We start from the raw sequence: 24,550 nt of genomic DNA, 5'->3' as shown, positions 1-24,550 counted from the left end.
AAAAGTTTATTTCAAGTATAAAAATCGTTCCGTGAAATATCTACAGGTTTTTCTTTCAGCATTAAGGTTTTACAAGATAGAAAGAATCAAGTACCAAATTTCAGTAAAAAATATGATTTGATTTAAAATTTTGAGTAACAGTGAAAAGGCACTTAAACAAAAGATACCTAATGACAAATACAACTGTTACGTCACAGTGAACGTGTAATGAAACATAATCTAACACTTTATAAACAAAGAAATTAATTACAGTCTGGTTAAACTGAGCAGCACGGTCCTGACAAGAGTGAATTCGAACTCCCTGCATTTCAACAAYAGCACTTTTCTTTCAAGTGCAAAGAAAGCAGAGAGGAAGAAAAACAAGAGAAGTCTTCAGTAAAATAACAGTTTGCAGCACTGTGTTCGAACTTAGAACTCAGAGTTCAAYTGGTACAAGCTCCACAAAAAGAAATATAACAAAACTGGGTAGCAGCATAAATATTTGGGGCATAAATGCCCCTGATCTGTATGCTTGAATCAAGGGGTTTATGTTTCTACTCCCAAAAAAAGTTTCTACAAAAACAGAAAGCATTTTTAGGAGCAAAACAATCAGACTAGCACAAGTGGGAAACAGAAAGTGTGATGCTTAGGAATCAAATGCAATCCCTTTGCAGCAGAAATATTCTTCCACTGCCAGCAATGGAAAGTATCACAAGTAATGAAACAAGAAGTTTTTGAGAATCAGGAAAGAAAACAGGCTATGACACTTTACATGAGTTTGTTATTTTCTGGTCAAGATTCAGTGAGCTACTCTATCTTAAAAAAGGAAAAATAACAAATATGCCAAAAGAAACARAACATTTAAAACAGCACTTACAGCACCAAAGTATATTTTCACAATAAATAYGAAATAAGATGTTAATTATTCACAAATATGAGGAAAAGAGGGAGGRAAATTTTTAACACCCACCAGAAAACTGTGGGTTTTGACAATTATTCAGAAATACGAAGTAAACTGATAAAAGGAACAATAGTGTTGGCGTTCTTTTCTCAGTAAGACCTTTGATACAGGAGTGCTATCAAGACTTTTGCATCTTTTTTTCCAGATACATTTTCCTGTAGGTCTGAAACATCTCTTTAGAGTCTTTGACTGGAATGTGAAGAGTCTCTCCATCTCCATCCAGGATCTGTATAGCTGTATCAAGGGGAACACTGTCCTCAGCTGCAAGACAGACAAGCACGTTAAAGCAAGAGTCTCAAAGGACTCCACTCCTAATGCATGTGGCATTCAAGACCTTCCAGTGACAAAAAGGATGCCACAAACTTCCTTCCTCCCTAAAGCACCAGGCACCTCAGATTTAAAACAATCTCCAACACATCTTTAAGCACAAAATGGCTATTTGGGCCATCTTCACAAGAGAGATTTCTGAAGAGYGTTAAGAAAGGTGTGACAGAAAACGTGCATTTGTGAAAGTAAGAGAAGAAGCAAGAGGAAGGGCTTAAATGATGGCAGAGACCAACACCCAAGGACACAGGCAACAGCGATAGAAGATGSAAATGTTGCAAAATGTGTTACCTGCAACCCCACAACACAGGTATCAGCGTGCAAATCCTCTGCTCTAAAGTTAACAAGTAGATGGCAATAAGGCTACAGCATGCACTTTGCTTCCTGTTAGACCAGGAGGAGAACACGACCAGAGCTAGAAAAGTAYTTAGAGCAAAGAAACAAGGACAGCTGGAAGCAACCTCACCCAAGATTTACAAAGGAGGAACAAACAAGATCCTGAGATGCAACTTGCCACTGTAGTAACAGCTGAATCCTAAAGGGTATAAAAGACCATCCAAAAAGCAATTTGCCAGTCAAGAGAAACAAGGAAGATGTAACAGTGGCCCCACTTTCCTTCTGGGTGTCACACAAGCAATCTTGTCCAGACTACTGGGACACACAGGTCCTGAAACTTGTGAGCACAGGTGTTATGTGTGGACAGCAGCAATGTACTGTAAAAGCCAGATTTTTTTAATCACTTTTTGTTTCTAAAACCTTGCACTAGATTTTGCTACATCACTTCCTACATTTTAAAGTGTGAAAGAGTCTTTATATACAATTTCAAACTATATTTAAATGTTGTTACCAGTGCTACATCCAAGTTAACAGCACAGGAAAATTTCAACATTTCCATATTCATAAAGCAATAAAAAGCTCCACAAATCTTTGAGACTTGTATGTCTATTCTACAGTATCCATTTTAATCAGCAAAGCTATTCTACAGTATCAATTGAATCAGCAAAGCTAGTAAATAATAATTTAAAATGCTTTATTAAGGTTTACTACTGTAAAGGAACATTTAAAACCAAGCAAAGAGGATTTAACTTGGATTTGAAATGGGACACTCAGAAGAAGTCACTTCACCTGCCGAGATCTCTTCCACTTTCTTTTGCTTCACTGGTTCACATTTTAACCAATCTTCTTTTTTACTCTTGACACCTAAAACCAAAATTTAAAAAAGAAAAAGTTTTTGAGGTTCCTGTATCACAGGTTTTGGCCTCTATTCAGCAGAAAATTTTAGCACATGCAAAAGGAAATTTCCATTGGGTAGGAAAATGACTGCAAGGGTTGGTCATACATAGCTCTAGATGTGGATAAAGTACAGTTTTTGACATAAATAGGCTTCAGAATACACCATGTAAAATGTAGAAAAATGGGGTGGGGAAGAAGAGAAGGAAAAAGGGATGCAAAGATGGCAAAGGCTATGGRCACTATGTGCAGGATATGCCTGGCCTAAGCCCTCTCTCTTCCTGAATGTCACCAAGATCTCTCCCTCCTCTGCCCAGCCACACTTACAACCAGGTGAACAGCGAATACAGACCAGATCACCTTTGGTAACTATGCCAAGGGAATCTACTTTCTACAACCAAGCCAAGCTATCTTCTACAAGTGCTTTAGAAAGCCTTCTCCCAGTTACTTGAAATTGCCATGCTCTAAAAGTACACTAATTTCATTCTCTAAGACTTACAGAAAATTGATGGAAAAGTCCCATGTTCTTTTTCAGCTTAACACACAGCTCAGGTCTGCCAGAGAGACAGTTAAGATATCTTAACYTTCAGCCTCTACAGTCCCACATTTTCACTGTCATGTTTTGTGCAACATGAATTTAAAAATGAATACACATTTTTTACTTAGGAATGAATAATCAAGACAGCATCATACCTGCTACAACCATTTTATCTCTTTCTGGAGAATTCTTTGTAGCTAAGCTTTCTTCGCCAGGGGCTGGATTTCTGAACAGGATCTCTGGACACAGCTTGAACTCCAGCACATCCCGTTTGCATGATTTCTCAGCTGTCGAGACAGACACATCTCTTTTTGAGTCGCTGCTTTGTGCCACCTTGGTGGTCCTGTGCCAGACGGGTCTGACAGGTGATGTCTCCAATTTTGTCAGATAGATGCGCTCCTGTGCTGTACGTTTGAACGCCACTCTGTTCAGGTAGTGCTTTTTGGGTTCTTTTTGAAGATGCAGCTTTAGTCTGTTGTTTCTTCTGTTTAGGTACAGAAGATTTTTATCAGGAAACATTTTCTCAGAGCACTTGTCTTTGTTCTGACCATCGAGACGTCTTTCTTTGTTAGAAAAGTAGGTTTTGGATATGCTGGAAGATCGAGCCCTTTTTCTCTGCAGTTTAAGCATAGAACAATCTGCTAAGGAGCTCCTTGGTTTCCAGCCTTTTTCTCCATTCAGTTTTTTAGCTTTGTCAGCATTTAGCATGCAATTATGTGCAAGCTGCTTAGAGGTCTTTGCTTCAGATTGTTTCAGTCTTTCCTCTTCTAGCTTTGCTTTCTTAAGCTCTCTCTTCCCAACCATATTTTCCTTCATCTTCCGTTTGTACGTCTGCTCCTGCAAAGGATGAACTTTCACAGATTTATGYGGAGAAAATTTTGTGTTTCTTGACTTGAAGTCTACAGTACCCGTATCTGCCGTACCCGTTACAGCATCAGCTTGATAACTACTCATTTTTTTATGTTTCATTTCTGCTGGTAATTTCACTTTCTTTTTGACACTAATTCCGACGTCTTGCCTAAGCAYCTCCTTTTGTTTCCTACTGTCCTGTTCTTCAGCTGAGCTCTCTTCACAGGTTTTAATTTTTTGTCCTTGATTGACTTCAGAGTGYTCAACTTCAATAGTTTCTGACTTCACAAATTGCTGGGTGTCTGTCTTGGATGCCATGGCCAAGCCTGGTTTGGTTATATCTTCCGAAAGGGAYTCAGTTTTGAAAATTCTCTCCTTCTTTCCAGACAGCTTTGCCATGTTGTCTGCATATGTATGATCAGGTTTCTCTGATAACTCTTGGGACACTGTCGGGTGCTCTTTTGTGTCTGCATGAAATTCTTTACTTGACATTTGCGTTGCTTTATCAATTTGCAGACGTTCCTTCCAACTGCTGYTTTTGCATTTGTCAGCATCCTGGTTTTCAAAGGAATTAGGTGGTCCCTTTTTTTCCTGCTGTGTTGTAGGTAGTTTGTATTCATTATCCACCTTCACCTTAGCTTTTTTGTTCACTGCAGAAGTGTATTTGCAAATATCTTTATTTTTGCTAATACTGTCGGGGATTTTTTCAGAAATTGTCAAGTTTTCTGCACAGTTTTTTTTTGTCGAGGCATCAGATTGATTGTTGTTTTTTTTAATCTCTGCAGAGCTAGTGTTTTCAGCTTTTGAAAGTTGACAGTCATTGTTCTCAGAACCAGATATTTCTAATTGAGAGGGACAGTGCTGTGTTTTACACGCTACAGATAKGCAACCCGTCAAAGAGCAATCGTCACTTTTTTCACTGGGGTTAGAAGTTTCTTGTGGTTTTTTTTCCTTCTCACATGGATTCTGACTAGGTTGGACACTGCCTTCAAGGTTGTCCTTGTCAGCTGAAGCCTTTTCTGATTGTTGATTCACTGTTCCCTTGCTGTCGCTAGAGGGACATTGGCTCTGTCCAGGAAACACTTCTTGAACCTGATCAGAGCTTAACACTGCAACTTTTCYCTGATTTATTGAGTCCTTCAAATGAGGATTCTTGTCACAAATKTTAACCTCTTTTTGAGTTTGATTCYCTTCAGCCTTTTGTGCTGCTTCTTTTATTAGTATATCAGTACCTTCAATGCCATATGGAAACTCTCTCACTAGATCAGACAGCTGATTTTCTAGATATCTACTGGGTTCTGTTCCAAAAAAGTCCACCTCGTTTTCTGTGCTATTTTTACCAGGCAAGGAATTTTGATTACTGTGGTCYCCTGGAACAGCAGGTACATCTGTTTCAGCAGTTATGCTGATAGAGGAATCTGGTGAATTTTGASCTAACTTCTGGTTGATATTAGCAAGACTTTGTAAGGAATYTTCAGGGTGCTTGAAAGATGCCTTSAATGACAYGTTTTGTTCAGAGGTAGAAACTGCTTTAAGAGGATTGCCACTGCTTTCTTTCTCTAGAGGACTTGATGATTCTCCCAACATCTTCAGCAGCAAGCTCTCTTTTTGGGAAGTGTTATTGCTCACTGCAGTTTTATGCAAGTCCAAATGTTGTTCCTTTTGCTTTGCATCTGATKCATTTCCTTCTGATGCATGTTTCTCTGTCTCATACTCAGACCTGAAAATGCCTGCTATCTGTGGATTATAAAATTTATCACCTTCAACAAGAGAGCATACACTAGAAATACAAAACATCTCATTTTCCAACACAGCTTGCTTGTCTTCATCACCTCCCATACCTTCTTGAGAAACTTGGATTTTTACTGTTCTGTTTTCATCACCTAATTTGATCTGTTGCAAATCTGAGTCCTCTTTTTGTTCCAAAACACTATTACTAGGTGATAACCAAGCATTTTCCATTGTTCCCGTGGCAGTATCTACCACACTTACATCGTTTTCCCCCTCTTCTTGCAAGCTACAGGTGCTCCCAGAGTCGATCACCGGATCGGTTTTACCTTCAGGTGTTGGAATTTTGCCATCCTGCTCACTTAGTGTTCTCTGCTCACAAAGTACTAAAGGAGAGACAACTGCAACTTGAGGTTCAAAACTTTTTATCGAATTGGAAGTCAGTGTATCAAGTTTTTGTCCCACAGAGGTAGTCGGTACAGGCAGAACTGGCTCTTCCATGCTAGCCAGAACATTTTGGTTTTCTCTCTTCTTTGTGTTTTGGCTGGAGGGTGAAATTTGATTTGCTGGGGGACTTTCATTTGACTGCTTATTTTGCATACTTACGGGTTCTGATGGATACTTCCCCCACAAGCGCAGGCATGCAGCCAACTCTTCCAAAGAATAACTACAATTGCCCTGCTTACAGGATGCATTCTCAGTAAATGGCGTTTTTTTCTGACTGTCCTTGCTCTGGAATTTAGCATCACCAGACGCAGCTGTTTCYGATGCAGCAGAGGTTGTGTGAGCCACAGGTGCCTGCTCACCTTTCAAACTTTCTACGTTCTTCTCGTGAGTGTCTTTTACCAGGCTTCCACCCGATGCAGACATATCTAGCAGTGGTTTTTCACTGCACAGGAGACTCGTCAGTATTTTATCAGCAGTAGCACCAGCTGTCTTCTCTTTCAGTGCATTTGTGCTGCTCAAAACAAACTGAAGAAATGATGAGTTCCCGGGGCCGATCTGCACACTCTTGGATGAGGTCTTGACAGAGCTCCCTGCTTGAGTAAAACCCGAAGTATTACTCGAGGAAGTCACAGCTCCTTGAGAAGAAGCCAAGGCATACACATCCCTTTGTTCCAAGCTGCTCTCAGGATTTTTAAACTGAGCTGGGACTTTGCTCTGAGAGGAAACGGAAGTGAAGCTTGATGAAAGGCTTCCCTGCTCCACCTGAGGGTTACTTTGAGGCATCTCTAATCTTCTATTATCAGCACTGGATGGATTTCTGTCCCTTCTTTCTTCATGGGAAACCTTAAGAGTGGGCACCTCTGTCCTCACTGCTTCAGAGGGTGAAAGTGGTACATTTTGTTTGGGCACACATGGAAGACAATTAGGAGGAGAACAYGGATAACTAGGAGGAGGAGGGCGAATACTTTTGTCATTATAGATTTTTTTTTTGTAATTATGAACCGTTTCAAGCAGGACAACCCTTTTTTTAAGAAACTTCAGCTTTTCAGCTTCCCAAGCTAGTCTCTCCTTTGTAATTTCCATTCCTTGTGATGCTGCTACTGAAGAAATCTGAGCATTAACAGGCCCATTCATCAAATTACTAGTCTGGGTCTCTGGAACTGAAGCAGGATCACTCAGGGGCTTTGAAGAAAGAGCTTCTATTTCTTTCACAACATCCAACAGCTCTTTGGGAATGCCAGGGGATGACACAGACCCTTCACTAAAAGACCGATTTGCCGTCATGTTTCCACTTGGATTACAGACATTTTTGACTGATTGACTGACTTCTCCAGATGGCTGCTTCTGACAGTGTTGCTGAATGCTGTTAAACTGCTGAGSATGTTTTGGATCCAGCGGGTACCTCTGCTGGCTCATGTTGTATCCATTAGGTACATTTTGCACTTCCTGTGGTACACCTATTGAAGATTGTGCTGCAGCTCTTGGAACAGAGTTGGCAGGCAACAAGGATGGTGCAGAACATCCTCTAGGAGCTTCTGATCCCATCTGACTTGGCTGAAATTGTGGCAGCTGTACATTTGTYCCAGGATTTTGATTCATTGGGTATGAAACTTTACACTGAGCATTGGAATTAAATATTTGGGGTTGGACACGTTGCCCGGAGGTACCAAGTGGAAAAGAATTATTCTGGGGATGAATGCCACTTTGATGTAGTGTTGCAAGTCTCATAGAATTTTGCTGCAGCATTTCTGGCTGCACTGTGTAAGCATTGTTGGTGGCATACTGAGGCTCCCCTATGACACTCCTTACATTATTCCCTGTGTTCATTTGGGAGGACAGGGGAGGTAGATTCCTGCAGGGATAACTGTAGGGGTTAGAGACCTGCCAAGGAGTCGGAGTCAACTCTGCCCGCAAGAGTGAATTCTGAATGGGAGGTTTTGGAGCTATTGAACACATCTGATGTCGTTTAACTGAGTATTTTGACATAAAAAAATTATTGCCAGTTACAGATGCTCCAGGTGAGGTTTGATCTGAAGTTCTGAATCCTTCAGCATTTACAGAAGGGAAGGCATTGATAGTTTGCACAAACATGATCTGGTTGTTTTCAGCATAAGTGCATGCATTTTTAGAGGTGTTGGCATTTGTCTGAGGAAAGGCATGGCCATTGGGAAGTAACTGAGTGAAACATGCTCCTTCATTTTGCAGGTTTGTATTTGCATCAGCATTCTGGACTGGCCTTACATTCCAGTCCATCTTTTCTTGTTTTCTTTTTCTTCAGGCAAAACCAAAATGCTAAAAAAAAAGATTTTACAAAAATTACAACCTTAATCTTTTGATCAAGACCTATTTCACCTACTGAGAAGTGATTTAGAATGCATTATGAACAGAACTGTTGAATTTAAATTGCTAGGTAGGAGAGCAACCCCACTGGCACATCCTGTGGATGTCAATGCYGTCAATGTCAAGCTGCATAAATGATTTCCCAGAACACAGTTGACATATAAAAAAAGAAGCAACTAAAAATTCTACTGACTATCTAGTGACTAACAAAACCTTCACATTATTCTGATAATTCCATTATTAGTCAACCTTTTAATTTAACAATAGATTGCTATATTTACTTTCTTCATCCAAAACCAATGAAAAAAAACTCCAAGGCTGTGTATAACATGACACAATAAACAACACTTAAGAACTGAGCATAAGAAACACCTACAGAATAAAATACGGGCCAGGGTTTTCAGATAGTAAGACTCAATTTCAATTATACCTTCGACTACAACAACAGAAATAAAAAAAATTAATTTGGGTTTAGTAAAAAATCTCTCATAATAATGRGGCCCACTAGTTTAATTTTGAGAGATATGATATGAACTACAAGCAAAGCACCCCTAATTCTGTTGGGGTCTTATTTACTCAGTTAGGAGAAGGCAAGAAGCATAGAGATGACAGCAACACCGTTGCTACTGCAGTACTGACACCTTCAGGAGGTGACAAAGCCACATATTGATGTCTTCCTATGTTATATTCCAGAATGCACATTGATCACCAACAAATCCAGATGGGTGAGCATGCCTCAAAGCCTTCAAAGCCAAACACTATTTCAGCCTTCAAAAACACACAAAAACAACAAAAATCCCCRTGATAAAGTACATGAATGAACGCTTGTCTGCATCTTGACAAGCTCCTCTCAGTATGGTCAAATCCAGCTAGGACAGAACAAACACCTCACTTTGTGCAGGATGTTAGTTTCTCAACAGAATGTTTCATGCCATTTCTCCCAGATCACCCAAGACTCCCGACTTCCCTTCATAGCCTCTTTTAGATTTTATGACTCTKCTGATTTCAGATTTGAGAATCAGAAGTATTATTCATATCTAGCCTATAAAAAATAAAAGACCCACTGTTATAATTTTCCAGGTGTTATTTTCAAGATATAAAGACAACTCTATCCTTCTTCACTCTTTTACCTTGTCTGCTCTTATAAGACACCAATAACAAAAAAAAMCCCAGGAAAATAAAGTCACATATGAAATTCATAAAAAACATCAATAGCTGTGTTAAGGCAATACTTACAGCGATGCAGGAATCTTAGATGAGAAAACAGGCTTTTGCATCCAAGGTAAAGATTTCAGGCTGCTAACGTTACACTGGGCATTTCCTGAAAAATAATCAGGGATAAAACAATTACATCCTTGAATTAGACAACTGCTGAGGAAACTTCAGATATTTACATTTTCTGGAAACATAACTGAGAGAGGCAAACAAGGCTAAGAAACCAACCAGTAAAAGCCAACTGTAAAATCCTTGCTAGAGGAGGAACTTTGACTACATGCAACACACAATTTCACCAAGGGTAAAATCCAATTACTGTCACTGTCAAGGTGAAAAAAAATGAGGAACCCCTTTCTACAGACAGGCTGGAGACAAGGAGAGTGGGGTTCACTGCACTGTTAAACCCCACAMCATAGCCCAAAAGGACCGGGGGTGGAGACTGTAATGGATGTGCCTTGAAATTCTTCATGTTACGAGAATTGCATTACAATAATTACTGTAGGAGGAACCACACAGGACCATCCCCAAGAGTTGTTCTGAGATAAACTGTTTACCCCTAAAGCTGTTGGCCTGGTGCTCTCCCAGGCTGCACCAAGTCACTCCACTCCAGTGCCAACAGAGGGATGCAATACATGGCATCACAACTGGCCTGAACTGTTTCGGGGCCTTGCCCTGCCTGTGGGTGCCAGATGCTCTCAGGRAGGGAACTACCTGCTCCATTTTTTGAACATAAAAAGTCACAAAGGCWAAACCATGAAAAGAAAGTTACCTTGCCTATTTGTTTTAGAAAAGCTGAGCACTGAATGCAGTTGAAGTCCACGCTGTCTCCCTATAAACAAGAAGTATCTGAAGCCAGCAGGACAACTTAGGCTGGAATAAACGCAACTCTATGATTCTTGCCAGTGTTTGTGTCAGAAGCCCCTGAGGCAATTGTGGAGAAATCAGAAGGCCACAGGGTCCCTGYAATCGCAGCATCTGCCCAGGAAAAGCCTGACAGGTGGCTGGAGGCTGCCTAAAAGTGAGTTTCTGAAACAAGAATTGTTTCAGACAGAAATGTCAAGTGACTGTCGGCAATGGAAGAGACGAGGCAGATTACTTGGATGCAATAAGCCAATTTTATTGATACAGAGTATTTATACCTTTTCAGCAGTAACTAAAAATAGTTACTAAAAATAATAGTTACTAAAAATAGTAACTAAAAATACTATCACAAGTGTATCTATGTTTCTGAATAACATTGCAAAACTAAGTGTAGCACTGACTAGTACAGGTACATGTCCAAACATGCTGTTCTCTTATGCTGGCTGTTCTGTGCCTCACTGCTTGCCATGGTTTGTGCCCTAGCAGTGTTACCATGTCCACTTCTGACACGGGTTRAGCACTGCTCTCACTTCTGCTTTCTAGCTGTATCCCTACATGAACCTTGCCCAGCTGCAGCAGTGATAGAGTTGACCTCTAGTTGACCTTACTAGGTGACCCCAGTAACCTCTGGGTTACAGGCCTTGTTTCTCACAGGACTACAGGTACATGTCAGAGTTACTTTTGATAAGCTCCAGACAGTACATACTTTTACAAGTATTTCACTCCAATAATTTCCATCCTTTYACAAGTATTTCMCTCCAGCCTGATTCAATAATCYCAAAGTTAAACATTSTGAGGATGTGAAGAATAATGTTTCCTGGCAGGAAGTGACACAGGTGAGGATGTAGCAGACAAAGTTCCTGATAAAGCAACCAAGAAGTGATAGCACTCATAACTTACCTAACACTGCTGAGCTAAAGGCTACTGAGCTGAAACAGCTGGCCCAGAAACATCTGACTGGCAGTCAATCACTATAAAAGCCCAGTCCCAATTTTTAACAGCAGGGATTTGTTACAAAAACATAACTGAAGACCCGACAACAGTTAATAGACTATTGGAGCACCTGCTAAGTCCAGTTGCATTCAAAAGAACCAGTCAGGTTCACAAATAGTATGGTTTATTAAAATGCAACACACATGACTCTTTTGGATTGTCAGTGATATCTGCATAAAAACAGCTCTAGCAATACAATGGCAATCGCAAGCTTAATTTCTCACATCAAAACACTCATTATATGTCAGAGCWACCATTTGTCGAGGGACAGGAGAGATGCACAATGACCACTTGATCTCSCAAGTCTCGTTTATTGCACACGCAACCACGGCTTTTATACCTACGCTTTCCAACGGWAACAACGTKTACTTTAACGTTCCCYAACGATWCTAACAGTAACTAACGTTTGTTAACGCTTACTAACGATACAYAGTGCCTTTTATGGCAAACTCTGCTGTTACAAGTCTCTCGAGCTGACTCCCTCMGAGGTCARACAGTTCCAGAATATTCACAGGTCCCTTATCTCGCAGCCAAGCCTCAGAAAGGCTCCCCACAATTATAGCAGAGGATACAAGTCTTACCAAAAGGTGCCCCTTCTGCAGAGAGCAAGGCAGATCCGTCCCTGCAATTTTCAAATTCTCATCCCACARCTAAGTACAAAATCAGGGTCCTTTTATACCTTATTAGCCATTATTGTGCAAAGTGCTGTGGGTGGTCAGATTTTCTGTTCTTTGTGATTGTGTTGCATGCAGTATTTCTTGGTAGGAGGTATACCTGGTACCAGTAGCACAAAACATTTCCTGGTATTGAGACTGTGCCACTCCTTCCCCACTTCACATTCCTCCCCGGTGCCATGGCAACAAAAAYCTCCCATCAGTTTTCCATGTCTGCTTTGATCACTGATGCTCTGATGTGTGGGCCCCATCTCGTATTGAGCTTTGCTATTYTCTTTACTGTTTTATGCTTCCAACACTCTTAACATACCCCCTCACAGCAGTGTCTGTGGAGCTTCCTCCTTTGAGTGGGGACATCTCCAAGGTTATTTCTCSAGGCTGAGTTGAAGAGGTATGCCCACAGACAATGGTATGAGTGAGCAACATCAATCTCTACTTAATGATTTTGCCAGYTTTAAAACTGTCACTGTAATTATAGTTAACTATCCATGCTGTGTAGTAACTGTGATAAAGGTCTTTAGTCTAACCAGGATAAAGATCAATATTATCATCAGTATTAACACCACAAAAATAAATAGTTTTTCCATATTGGWTTGCCTTCCTTTATCCTGTGGGATGAAGTTGTATAAAGATTCAACCACACTTGTATAATTCTTTAGACATAAATCTTTGACTAAATCTGGGGCTAGAASTGGATCCAGCCACACCCAGCCTCCTCTCTGAGAAGGAGTTTAGAAAGCAGTGGGATCCTTTCTGCACCCTGTGACTCAACAGGAGGGTCAACCTGATAAACCTCGTGTGAATCTTCCCTTCTGCCAGTGACAGCTGGGCATAAATTTTGCCCCCTCTCTGTCTCATACTGCAGTCTCAAAAGCTGCCAAAATAATCAATGCCATTTACCTTTCATCTTATCTATGCAGAGCAGGTTTGGACACGTAAAAGATTCCTCCAGTGTACCACCCACTAGGCCTACCAAGCTTAGTTTGTTTGTACTCAAAATGGCATTAATTATACCTTTACTCATTTACCTCCAGGCTATGGCCATAGTCCTACTACGGATGCTAAGATAGATCAAGCAATTTTAGCTGAAATTTCTCCCACTCCTGATGTCTCTCATCACCAGTACACAGGTGATTTCCTAGCACATACAGATGAAATCTTACGCAAATTATCACCCCAAATTTCAGCCCTCAAAGAACACCAGGAACATTTTMTCTTCCTGGTAAATGCCAGGGTCCTACCCACAATGCCAAGTSTTGGGGTTATTTTTAAAGGAATCTTTTTTATATGCCAATACMAAAGATATTTCTGAAAGTGCCTTGCAGTCTGTTTTCTTCACCAATCTACTTCCTCCTCCAAATGCAAATATCGAGTCTTCTAGACTCTAAACTTTTGTCATGATAAGGCTCAGGTTTTTGTCAGCTAGRTTTTTGTCTCTATTCCTTGCTATGCACACATTGACCTGGGACTGGAATATGAGTCACAAACACTTCAAAYCCTTCTCCTAAAAGTATTCAACAATATCAGTATCTGTTTGTGCAATGATATATAATAAGCATTAATTACAACTAAGCAACTCATCAAATAACTGCACGCTCACCACTTACGTGCAATATGACAGAGGCAAGAGGTAACTCTACTACTGCTCTGTGAGTAAATTAAGTTGATTGACTAACTATAGGGATGAGCTCAACTCCTTGACCAAATCATTGACACTTTGGCTCAGGTTCAAAAGGAAGTAAAGGCCTAGGCCATGACAAGGTCAAGAACTTSTCTAGTTCCCACCTGTTCTTTGAAAACCCACACAGGAACAGGGTGACACRGAGAGCTTTGATGCATAAGAGCTGGGAAACCGGAACACCAGTCATGCGACTAAGACATTAATAACAGGTAGTTCTTCCAGGACTAATTAGTAAGGAAGAAATGAAGTTATGGGGGCAATGARTTTTATGCCTACCTTTTCCATGGCATTTGACTACGAGCCAACCACTCTATCACACAAGGCTCAAAGCAAGCYTCTTTTGATCTCTCCCTGCTAAGCAGCCAGCTGCATGGCTGTAACCTTCCCTTGAGCTGGGTCACCCCTGAGTTACTCCTTGAGGCTGAAAGATCCCTTATCAACTCCAGATCTTCGGAGTGACTGATACAGTGCATAACCTCATATCACAGAGCATGAASATAATATATTAATACTTTTGAAGTATTATTGTACCTGGACAGTAAGATTAAACCTTGCCAGGGGACTTTCTTAAGCATTGCTTTTACATCATCTCATTTCAATAAAAGCCTTTTCCAGCTACCTGTGCTGGTGGTTCTTCAAGTGATCTAAATCTCCTCTGYGACAMGCATAACTGAGGCACTCACAAYAGCTCTAAAACATTCTTATTCWTTGCTMAAAGCTCCCTTCAATAGAACCAAAACTCTATAAACATATGTATTTTCAATGCCAGCTACTGTGATCACAGCTCTTTCCTACCTTCCCCTATGTAGTTCAGCAAAGAGAGAGTCCAAGAATTGAAAACACAAAAGTTCAGCTGCAGGCCAGCAAAACTTGGTTCTCCTGTTTCTGCTTCTGGATTTGTAGCAGCATGGCTCATTTAACCTAAAGCATTTAAATCTAATTCAGCATCTGTGACTTATGGTGTCGTAGAAAGATGGTCTGGATCAACCAAACATGTCCAAAGGAAAGATTACATGAACACCTGTAATTCTCATTTTCCTCTCTTTATTACTGTATTTTAGATGTCTGTGGTAGGACACAGCCCCCAYCACAGAAAGCTTATCTGCTCTGTCTTGGACAGTCTTTCCCCTGCCATGAAGYAACCAGATGACCCAGGCCAGAAAAAGGTCAGGCAGTTAATTATCTCTGGCACCAGGGGTCGAACTCTAAATAAACAAGTGAGTGTAAAACCAGATGTGGGGAAATAAGCTAGAAATTCCTGACTGAGAAACACTGTTTTACCAACCATAAAAGCTACACAAACCTCTACATAGACAGAAGTCTCCTACACACTCACTAAAAATGTATAGGGGATCTTCTCCTGCCAGGTCAGATATGACTCTGCAGATATTTTCCTGGGGTTTTCTTGCCCTAAGAATTCTTAGCAGTTATGTAGGAGATGGTTTGTTGAAAATTACCTAAATCACAGATTGCAAGTCAGTCATGGAGTATTTACAGAAACCTTAAGAATATCAAGATTAGCAGTCACTTCTGATTCCCATTCTACCATTTCCAAGTTTATTTCCACTTTTACCTATCAGCTTCTGACAAATCCTGATGGGATTCATCCAATAATCCTACTGATGTCATTGCGAAGCCTCTCTTGATAGTTTTTGAGTGATCTTGGGAATTCACWGGAGTCCCAGCTGACTGGAAGCTGGAAAATGTTGTCCCAATTTTGAAAAAGGGCAAGAAGGAGATCCCYGGAAAGTAGAGACCTGTCAGTCTCACTTCAGTGTCTGGTAAAATCATGGAAAACATTACTCTGGGAGATATTGAAGAATACTTGCAGGACAACACAGGCACCAGTCACAGCCAGCAGAGCTTCATGAGGGGAAAGCCCTGCTTSTTGAACCTGATTTCCTTCTACAAYACAGTAACCCACMTGGTCAGGAAAAGCAGTACAYGTTATCTTTATGGACTTCTGTAAAGCTATCAAGAGTGTCTCTTGCAGGGTCCTTCTGGCAAAGCTGGATAAATACATCATATGATGGGTGAGCTACTCGCTCACGGGTCGGGCACAAAGGCTTGTAGTGGCCTGGGTGACATCAGATGGGTGACCTGTCACTAGTGGAGTTCCATAGAGCTCCATCCTCAGCCCTGTGCCCTTCAACATTTTCATTAACAACCTGCATGCAGGACTCAATGGAATACTAAGTAAGTTTGTCAAGGACACTAAAGTAGAGCGAGCTGTCAGTCTCACTTCTCTTGAAGGCAAGGAGGCCCTGCAAAGAGACCTTGACAGATCAGAGAGACAGGCAATCAGCAATTGTATCAAATTTAACAAGGGCAAGTGCTGGATTCTGCACCTGGGATGGGGCAGCCCTGGATATACACATTAAGGAATGAGGTGCTGGAAAGCAGCACCACAGAAAGGGACCAGGGAGGGTCCTGGTTAATGGAAAGCTGAATATGAATCAGCAGTGCCCTGGCAGCCAGGAGGGCAAACTGTGTCTGGGGAGCATCAGGCACAATATCACCAACTGGGCAAGGGAGGGGATTGTCCTGCTCTGCTGTGCACTGGGGCGCCCTCAGCTCAAGTGCTAGGGGCAGATTTGGGTGCCACAATATAAAAAACTGATTAACCTGTCTGAGAGTGTCCAAAGGAGGGCCACGAAGATGGTGAAGAACCTCAACCAGAAACCATACAAGGAGGAGCTGAGGTGACTTGGTCTGTTCACCCTGGAGGAGACTGTGAGGAGACTTCATCACAGTTACAACTTCCTCACAAGARGAAGAGGAGGGGCAGGCACTGATCTCTTCATTCTTCTGACTAGTGACAGACTCAACAAAACAGCATGAAGCTAAGTCAGGGGAGGTTTAGATTGGATATCAGGAAAAGGTTCTTCACCCAGAAGGTGTCTGGATGCTGAAACAGGCTCCCCAGGGTAGTAGTCACAGCCTCAGCCTGACAGAGCTCAAGAAGCATTTGGACAATGCTCTCAGGCACATGATGCAATTCTTAGGATGTCYTGTATAGGGCCAGGAGTTGGACCCAATGACCCTGACAGGTCCCTTCCAGCTCAGCATATTCTATGATTCTATGACTTTGCTCTCCTAATGCCATCTGCTGCTACAGATATGTTACCAAAATGTTGATGGCATGGGTATGTTTCGCTCCTGCAACCATCACATTGCATCAAGCTCTCCAAACACCAAGACTTCTAATGTGATTTTATTCAGCGTTATCCAACACYGAATAAACAGTGTKTCTCAGTTAGTTAGCGGGTCTTTTCATTTGTCTGGAGATGAAGTGAAGACACTTCATTCTCAAAGTCTTAAAAGTCAAGGCATTCAGGGAGAGCTCTCTCTTGCCTCTCTCGCATATTTTGGCGCGCTACCGGCAACAGCAGCAACTCAAGAAGCTGCATTTCCCAATCAAAACCTATTTCAGAGTGAATTTTTTTACACCTGTCCAGAACGGGGAGTGGCCCCTGTTGGTGTGGTGACTGCAGGCTACAATTGCTATCACAGTGCACTATTTATCATATCAGTATTTTCAAAACTAGATTAATAATTGTCGAGAAGAGATTGGGTTTGGTCACCCAAACTCATGACAATGGGCAAATCTCCTTCACTCAGCCGCAAGGAGTAACCATGAGAAGCATCCCCACTTAAAACGAAGAATCTCCACACACACTCTTAGAAGGGACGTGTGAGAAATCCCTACCATAAAAAACAAGAGCTTGGGCTTCCATAGGATAATGCGACCGAGTATCAGTCCTACAATGCTAGGCTAGCTCAGCAGAACATAATTAATTTAAAATACATGATTAGTACCACACTCATTGGTTCCTTTTATCAGGAAACATCTGTCTCACGCACCCCTGACTGTGCCAGTTCCTGTCAGGAAACATCAGTTTCTTCACATCCTCATGTTTAATTTTGAGGTGTTTCCATCAAGCTGGTATCAGCATTCTTCAACACCAAAAGCAGCATGACCACTTTCCCTTCATCACTGGCGATTTTTGCAAGTAGGGTGAAGTTCAAGCTGTTTCACTCCTACTTATATAGAAAGAATATCCTGCACTCATATGTTTCCATTTTTAGAATTTATGTTAAAATTTTGAAATTTTGTTTCAATAAGGATGTTTGAGGCAGAACTACAGCTGCAGATCTCTACTTATCACACTTCAGGGTAAGAACTGCAAAATGTTGAAKTACTATGGCCTGAACAATGGTTCTTGGGCCAATGTTGACCTCTCAATTAACCTTCCAAAGAAATATTATACGTATCTGCTCATTAACAAAGTATTATTGACATTTTCACACCTGTATCCACTCATTGGGCAAACACGTATTTACYTTTCAGTACTTAGGCCAAATCTAGCCTTGCTTGGGAGAATGGGATCAAAGACAATTCCCTTGGTTACTCCTTGAGCCCCGGCCAGGCTTTGGAAGAAACTCAGTGGGAGAATGAAACCGGATGTTCCCCTGCTAGAAGTTATGGTAGCTTGTTTAGTCAGCAGCATAAAAACAGGGCCCCCTCACAGCTAAGTCGGAAGCCTTGTTTCCTGTGGATGGAAACACCTGCAGGATTTCCCAGTGGTTCTCCAGTCCTTTGCTGTCACAGTGGCTTCCCMCAGCTGATACTTATCTTTTGYTTACYTTATCCTTTTGTAATTCTTTGCAGTTTTGTATTACACCAAATTACATTTATTTCTTAAGTTGGTGTCTGTGTGGTTTCTGACCCTGCTCCTCAGCAAAACAAATGTAGAGAAACAATGAAACAAGCTTCAATCTCTGAATGTGCCKTGAATCTTGGGAGGGAACCGGGAAATTCTGCAGTCGAGAAATTACAATTATGYAATTCCATTTTAAGACTTATTCAGGGATAATACAAAAACCAAAGAATAAGCATTCCATTGCAGCTGCCAATATCCACTGTCCTACAGCTAATAATTGTACCCAGCAACACTGTCACAAGTGTCATGGGAACTGTGGTCATGGTGAATGGGTCAAGAATAAAGAAGTTATTCTTCTCACCACGAATGAGCTAATGCAGATGAACACATTGTCCCACACATCAACAACTGAAACCACCAGACACAGAAAACTCTGAATTTGTCACAAGMAGCATCTAAACTGAGCTCCAAGAGGTTATTCTGAAAGGTAAAAGTGAATCTTCTGCAAGCACTATGGACTATTTGGAGGAGCCATGTTTCACAACAAGGAATTTTAACATTCTAGTTCTCCATTAAACCAAGCAACGCACCAACACCAGCAGAACCAATGTCACTGCTCAGAACAAAACAAAATCTTCAAGATTGTATTTGATGGCTTATTGCTTATACTCCTCAGAGAAAAAAAAAAAGTTTACTTTTGACTAATTGCTGTAAGCATGAGAAAGCAATTTTCAACAGAAAAAATTTGCAGGGAAAAGGCATTAATAACAGAGACTTGATTCATCAGACAAATTGAAATCACCAAATATTCTGTCCAGAATCCTACAGATGAAAGCTTTTCTATCAGTAGCATCACACTCCTTTATAAAGAATATCCTTGTCTCTGCAGAAAATTTCATGTATATAATTCAAACACACAGCTTTRARTATTACCTATAGCTCACGCTTTTCTAGTTGTGAGTATTCCTATGATAGAGGAAGGTCAGCTAATGATGAAGCAGAGCCCAGAGCTGCCTTTTCTTAGATGGGAYGAGAATGTATTTTTTAAAAAATACATACACCCCTATGCTTCAACTGCAAATTTCTCTTTACCATCACACTGTTCTGCAAGTTGACATGGTCAGCACAAAAGACACAGACAYCAACTTTAARGAATAAGTGTAATTTACTAGAGCACAAAGCAGCAAAGAATTACAAAATAAGCTAAGCAATGCACTTAATCATTACTACAGAAGATTGCCTATAGTGATTAAGAAAGGTACATCACCAGTTACCCTTAACTGGTACATTGTCCAGATCTACACTTCAGCTGGGGAGCTCCAGTCACAGGGAAGGACTGGAGAGCTGCTCCTGGTAACTGGGAAATTCTTCAGGTGTGACCACCCCCAGGTGAGGTCTCCATCTTCGCTGTGAGAGGGTCCAGCTTTGATCATGTACAGTAAACAAGCTTCCATACCTTCTAGTGTGGGAACATCTGGGGTCAGTCTCCTCTTGGTTCCATCCAAAGCCTGGCCAAGGCTCAAGGAGGAAYCAAAGAGCTGGCTTTGACTRTGTACCTCCAAACAAGGCCAAATACCTGATTTCATGGTCATGACTGGCCTCAAAGCACAGGAAGGAATATATTCTTACCACACATGTTTCACTAATGACCATACATCTTTTGCTAATAAGCAGATCCAAATATTACACATTTTGGTTGGAAAGTTCATTGAGAGTCAGCCTCAGCTCAGGCCACAGGACTTCACACACCTCACAGAAACAAGCGAAATACAGAGAAACCATGAACATGCTTCAACCTCTGAAGAATTTCCAAGTTCCTTGCAAGTTTTAAGGCACATTTAGAGAACTCTTACATCCCCAATAGTTGTAGACATCCCCTTTTAGAAGTATCATTCTCTAGTCATTCAATATCTAACGACCGCTCATTGGAGACAAGCTTTCAATCCACCTAGACGACACTGATTGAAATGCAAATTAAGAAGTTAAGTGAATTTCAGACATGGAAATCTTTCACCAGCACATACCAGAAGAGGTGTTTGGCATTTTTGCATTTTATGGAGACCATTTACATCCAGMATGAAGGCATATTGCTACCTTCAAGACCACAGGAGTGTTTTGAAAATGTAAAGCTTCTCTTCTGATTGGTGAAGTGTCCTGCCTGCTATTAAGYTACAATATCAATCCTTCCATTAAATGAGCTTCCTTGAAATTCTTCCAGGTACAAAATTTTACAGCATTTTTGCTCTACATTTCCACCGCCCTAAGCAGTTTTGAAACTCCTGACACTTTGAAAGACTTCGGTTTATCAGAAACAAAATGGTAGCCGGAAACATCTGAGTTGTTTCTAGCAGTCAAATCTATGAAAAAAAAAAATCTAAAGAAAGTACTAGGGTTCTTCAAAAAACTGTAAGAGTACTGAAYATAGCTTAGAAATGCTCTAGTAACAAAGATAGGTTAAAAAGTTCGTATTTTCCCCAGCCCTATTTTCTACCCCATTTCTACCTCTCCAGTTGCGCTGACGCTGCTACTTGCTGCTTCAGGAGGAACCAAACTACACACAAAAAAACGGCATCCATAATTTCACTTTAAAAAGGAAAAAAGATCACTTACTTCAGCAATCTTGTTAATGTGTCTCTTCAGACAAATGTGGAGCGCCCACTGGAGGAGCTCCTCACTGGTCTTGGCTCCTAGAAGGGACAACAATCAACAGCTTCAGGCTGCGCTTTCATCACAGGAACAATGACCCATGCCAACAATACCACCAAYCTCCTATGTCCTGATTACCAGTAACACATCAGAAAGATCCCCCGGCAGATTTTGAATTCCAATTTGCTGTGAAGCAACAGTCTCCTTTCATTAGCRCCCAGTAACAGTTTGTAAAGGCAAAGATTAGCATTACCTAATGCTAACAACCATAAAGGGTGTTTTCACCRTTTTTCCTTGTCTTTTTTCTTTCCTCTTCTTAAGAGCCGCCAGTATGCTCTAAGGTTTTTCACAAGCTCTCAYAGCTATGCAGGAGAAGGAGCTGCTCTAGGAATTAAGAGTTGAATTGCACCTCCTTGGCTTTCTGCTCYTTCCTTTACTCCTTTTGCAGTCTTCAGCAATATCTTTTAAACTATGGGCTGGGAAGTACTGCTCTCCCTCTGACAACTGTTAGTCTTCAACATAGACAAGAAGGGCTCAACATCAAACTAACAGGTTAATTATTACAAGAAAGACCACAAATGCTATGACAAAGTCTCACATCTCCTACCCACTGATACGTTGCTGAAGCAAATGAAACTGAACCAAAWAAAAGGCAAACAAAATAGTTGGGAAGGACTATTTTGTGTAATTTTTTAGAAACATAAAACTATTCTCCTACCAAAACACTTTGGCCTGCAGAAAACAATATAAGTCAGCGATCAGCTTTTAGAGAGCCTGTGTTTAAGGGACAGCCTCCTGCAAATCAGAGTATTTTACTGATTTACAGCTACTTTTTTAAGATTAGTCAGAAGGGGAAAGAGCAAAAAAGCATCTGTGTTTTAAGCGGAAAACAGAACCAAAATGACAACAATGAAACAACTTCTAAATATCTGGCAGACCAATGAACTGCAGAAAGTTTTAGTTTCTATTTAGAAGGGAACCAAAACATCCCACAACAGACTTGATACAAAGCATGCTRTAATGGTTTTATTTTTCCTCTGCCAAAACATCAGACAGTGTATTATTTCTGCAAAAACAATCCTGTTGAAGCTTAAACTACAAAGTGGTCTGACCTCAGTGCAGTGAGCCACACAAACACTGAGCTAATGGTTCCTGGATAAGTAAGGAAACCTCAATAAGCTTTCAAAGACTTTGCGCTTTGAGACTCAGGGGAACTTTTATACTGGCACAGGCATCAASAGTAAARGATTCAATTGTTCAGACAGTAATWTAAAAGCAATCATTATCACAAGTCAGTTTTCTCTGCCAGGAATATCTAKCTACATGTTTTGAGACATCAGTTGGCTAGTTCAAGGGAACAGGAYGATAAGAGTTGTTGATGTTACTAGCAGGTTTTACTCCCCTCATTCTCAGATGCAAGAGGGAGGAATTATTTACCAGGAGTCACCATGAGCTAGGTTTGTTTTGTTCTATTTTTAAGTCCTCCCAGGAGGCTAGTTAAGAGCTGGGAAATGCCCAAAGTTACCACAGAGCTCCTAGAAAGAGTTGAGTCAAYCTCTTAATAACTTCTAGGAAAACAACCTCCAGCATTCCTATGGGCTTCTAAAACATATCAGGTGCTCCAGGGGAAAATCTATGTTCTACCTGATGCCTCTGGTTTCCATTGATGACACAGGCATACAAAGCACATCTCCCAGGGCATAGGAAGGAAATTGCTAAGTATTGATGGGTTACTTGCATTTTTTTCTCCTTTTTTCCTCACGCTTCTGCCGACGGAATAAGTAAGCCAAATCTATCAACTAAACTACTTAGACAACCCAAAGCCGAAAGAGAGGGACTCTATCTCTTTAAATTGTTTTTTCTTAATAGTATAAACAGTTGTATCAGTTCAACCACAATACAMGACTGCAGGTGTCCCTCTTACACAAAGCAGAGCAGCGGCTCCTTACCGCACACCTTGTGATGCCTATCTGAGAGGCTGAAGCAAAAAAAAATAACTAACGCTGGACTTTCAYGGCAGAATTTAAACACAAGACGCTSGAAACATCTGGTCTTCAACCCTGACAGCGATCGCTTTGTTTCTGTCGGTTTGGTTTCGTGGGGGAGGGGGATTTCCTCGTTGTTTTTCTTTCTAAATATTATCTATCGTATCTCCCCGGATTGCCGTACCCTATGGASAAATACAGCAAACAAACCTCTGCGTCCTTAATGTGATAAGGGCGGGCGATGTTTCCGGAGCCTGCGCATCGCATTGTCCTCGTTCAGGCGCTCGCAGGACGCTCACTAATTGCTGTTAATTGGGTCTGCGGGACGAGCAGCGAAGCGGCTGCCGAGCCCCGCTCCCGGCCCGGCCCCGCCGCCTCAGCGCTCCAGAGCCGCGGCCCTGCAGAGCTGCGCGGCCCCGCGGCCTCCCCGCTCCCCGGCACGGCCTCGGAGAGAGCTCCACCCCGAGCCCTCCGCAGGGGCCGGCAGCTCCCGGGGAGCGGCTCTCGGCTCCGGAGCTCCCGGCCCCGCGGGCGTGGGGAGGATAGCACAGCACGGCCCCTCAGCCCCCCGCCCCGCTCCCGTCCTTCCTTGTCCCGCTGCCGCGCACGTCCTCACCGAACCCGGCGGGCGATGGTCCAGAGCCGCGGCTGTCGGCCCCGATGGGAGACGGAAGGAGACCCCGGCTCCGGGCTGTGGGGCGGGAGCTCCGGGGCGGGGCGGAGGCGGTGCCGGCGCGTCCCTCCCGCCCAGCCCGGGGTGTGCTCGCACCGCCGCCGGGGAAGGGAGTGCGGGGCCCGCGGGGTCGGCGGACAGCAGCGGTACTCTGAGCCTCAGATCGCTCCGGGCCGGGCCCCTCCTCCCTGCCTCTTTCCCTGCCTCCTTTCCTGCCTTTTCAGCCCTCCAGGGAGCTCCCACAGCTCCCTGCTTCGAGTGCGTCACCGCTTTTAAGGGAAGCAGAGTGCTGCTTTTACATTCTCCTACGAGCTCTGGAGGGAGCGGTTGAGACTTCAATCAGTTAGAATTCAATGAGCTAGAATCAATGTTATAAACATTCTGATAAAGTAATCTATTTAATGGTATTAAAAGAGTTGGTTATGATTACCGTTAGAGAATCGTGAAGTACAAGCTATAGGAATGTCAGGAGGACTGTGCTTAAAATATGCAAGTGTGGAAACCTGATCAAGAAGCTGCTGGATGTCTTATGCTTTGTTCAAAGCTATTGGATGTCGTATTTTTTGTGTAAGAAACTCTGGAGACCATCATGGACACCACTTGGGATGGCTTGGAAACTCCCTACCCTTCCCACTTTGATTTGAATATCAAGGATTCCAATCAGCAGAGCTCCAGAGATGCCCGATGATTGTCTTAGGGTAGGAATATTGATGAAGTTATATAACTAGCAAAACTTACTATTCTAAAAGTTAAATTTAAGAG

At 41.9% G+C, this 24,550-nt stretch overlaps 1 protein-coding gene across 4 annotated transcripts; it reads right to left on the bottom strand.

Annotated features, from left to right (window-relative positions):
• On the bottom strand, positions 1–23,895 carry RESF1 (retroelement silencing factor 1). 4 transcript variants are annotated; one of them, XM_057390115.1, is made up of 7 exons: positions 23,732–23,895; positions 23,326–23,433; positions 21,095–21,171; positions 9,633–9,717; positions 3,188–8,348; positions 2,390–2,464; positions 1–1,201 (listed from the first exon to the last, which is right to left on the bottom strand). In XM_057390115.1, exons 5-7 carry the CDS (start codon positions 8,307–8,309, stop codon positions 1,059–1,061), a joined length of 5,340 nt encoding a protein of 1,779 aa, XP_057246098.1. In that variant the 5' UTR covers positions 8,310–8,348; positions 9,633–9,717; positions 21,095–21,171; positions 23,326–23,433; positions 23,732–23,895; the 3' UTR covers positions 1–1,058. The 4 variants fall into 4 exon arrangements, with proteins under 4 accessions (XP_057246098.1, XP_057246099.1, XP_057246097.1 ...); XM_057390116.1 differs by lacking the exon at positions 23,326–23,433 and having other exon boundaries at positions 23,724–23,895; XM_057390114.1 differs by lacking the exon at positions 23,326–23,433.
• Between the last annotated feature and the right edge of the window lie 655 nt (positions 23,896–24,550).

Source organism: Malurus melanocephalus, unplaced genomic scaffold (assembly GCF_030028575.1).
Source record: "Malurus melanocephalus ecotype Western Australia unplaced genomic scaffold, MMel_1.1 scaffold_22, whole genome shotgun sequence".
Lineage (NCBI taxonomy): Eukaryota > Metazoa > Chordata > Aves > Passeriformes > Maluridae > Malurus > Malurus melanocephalus.
This window is presented reverse-complemented; position numbering and strand designations above follow the sequence as displayed.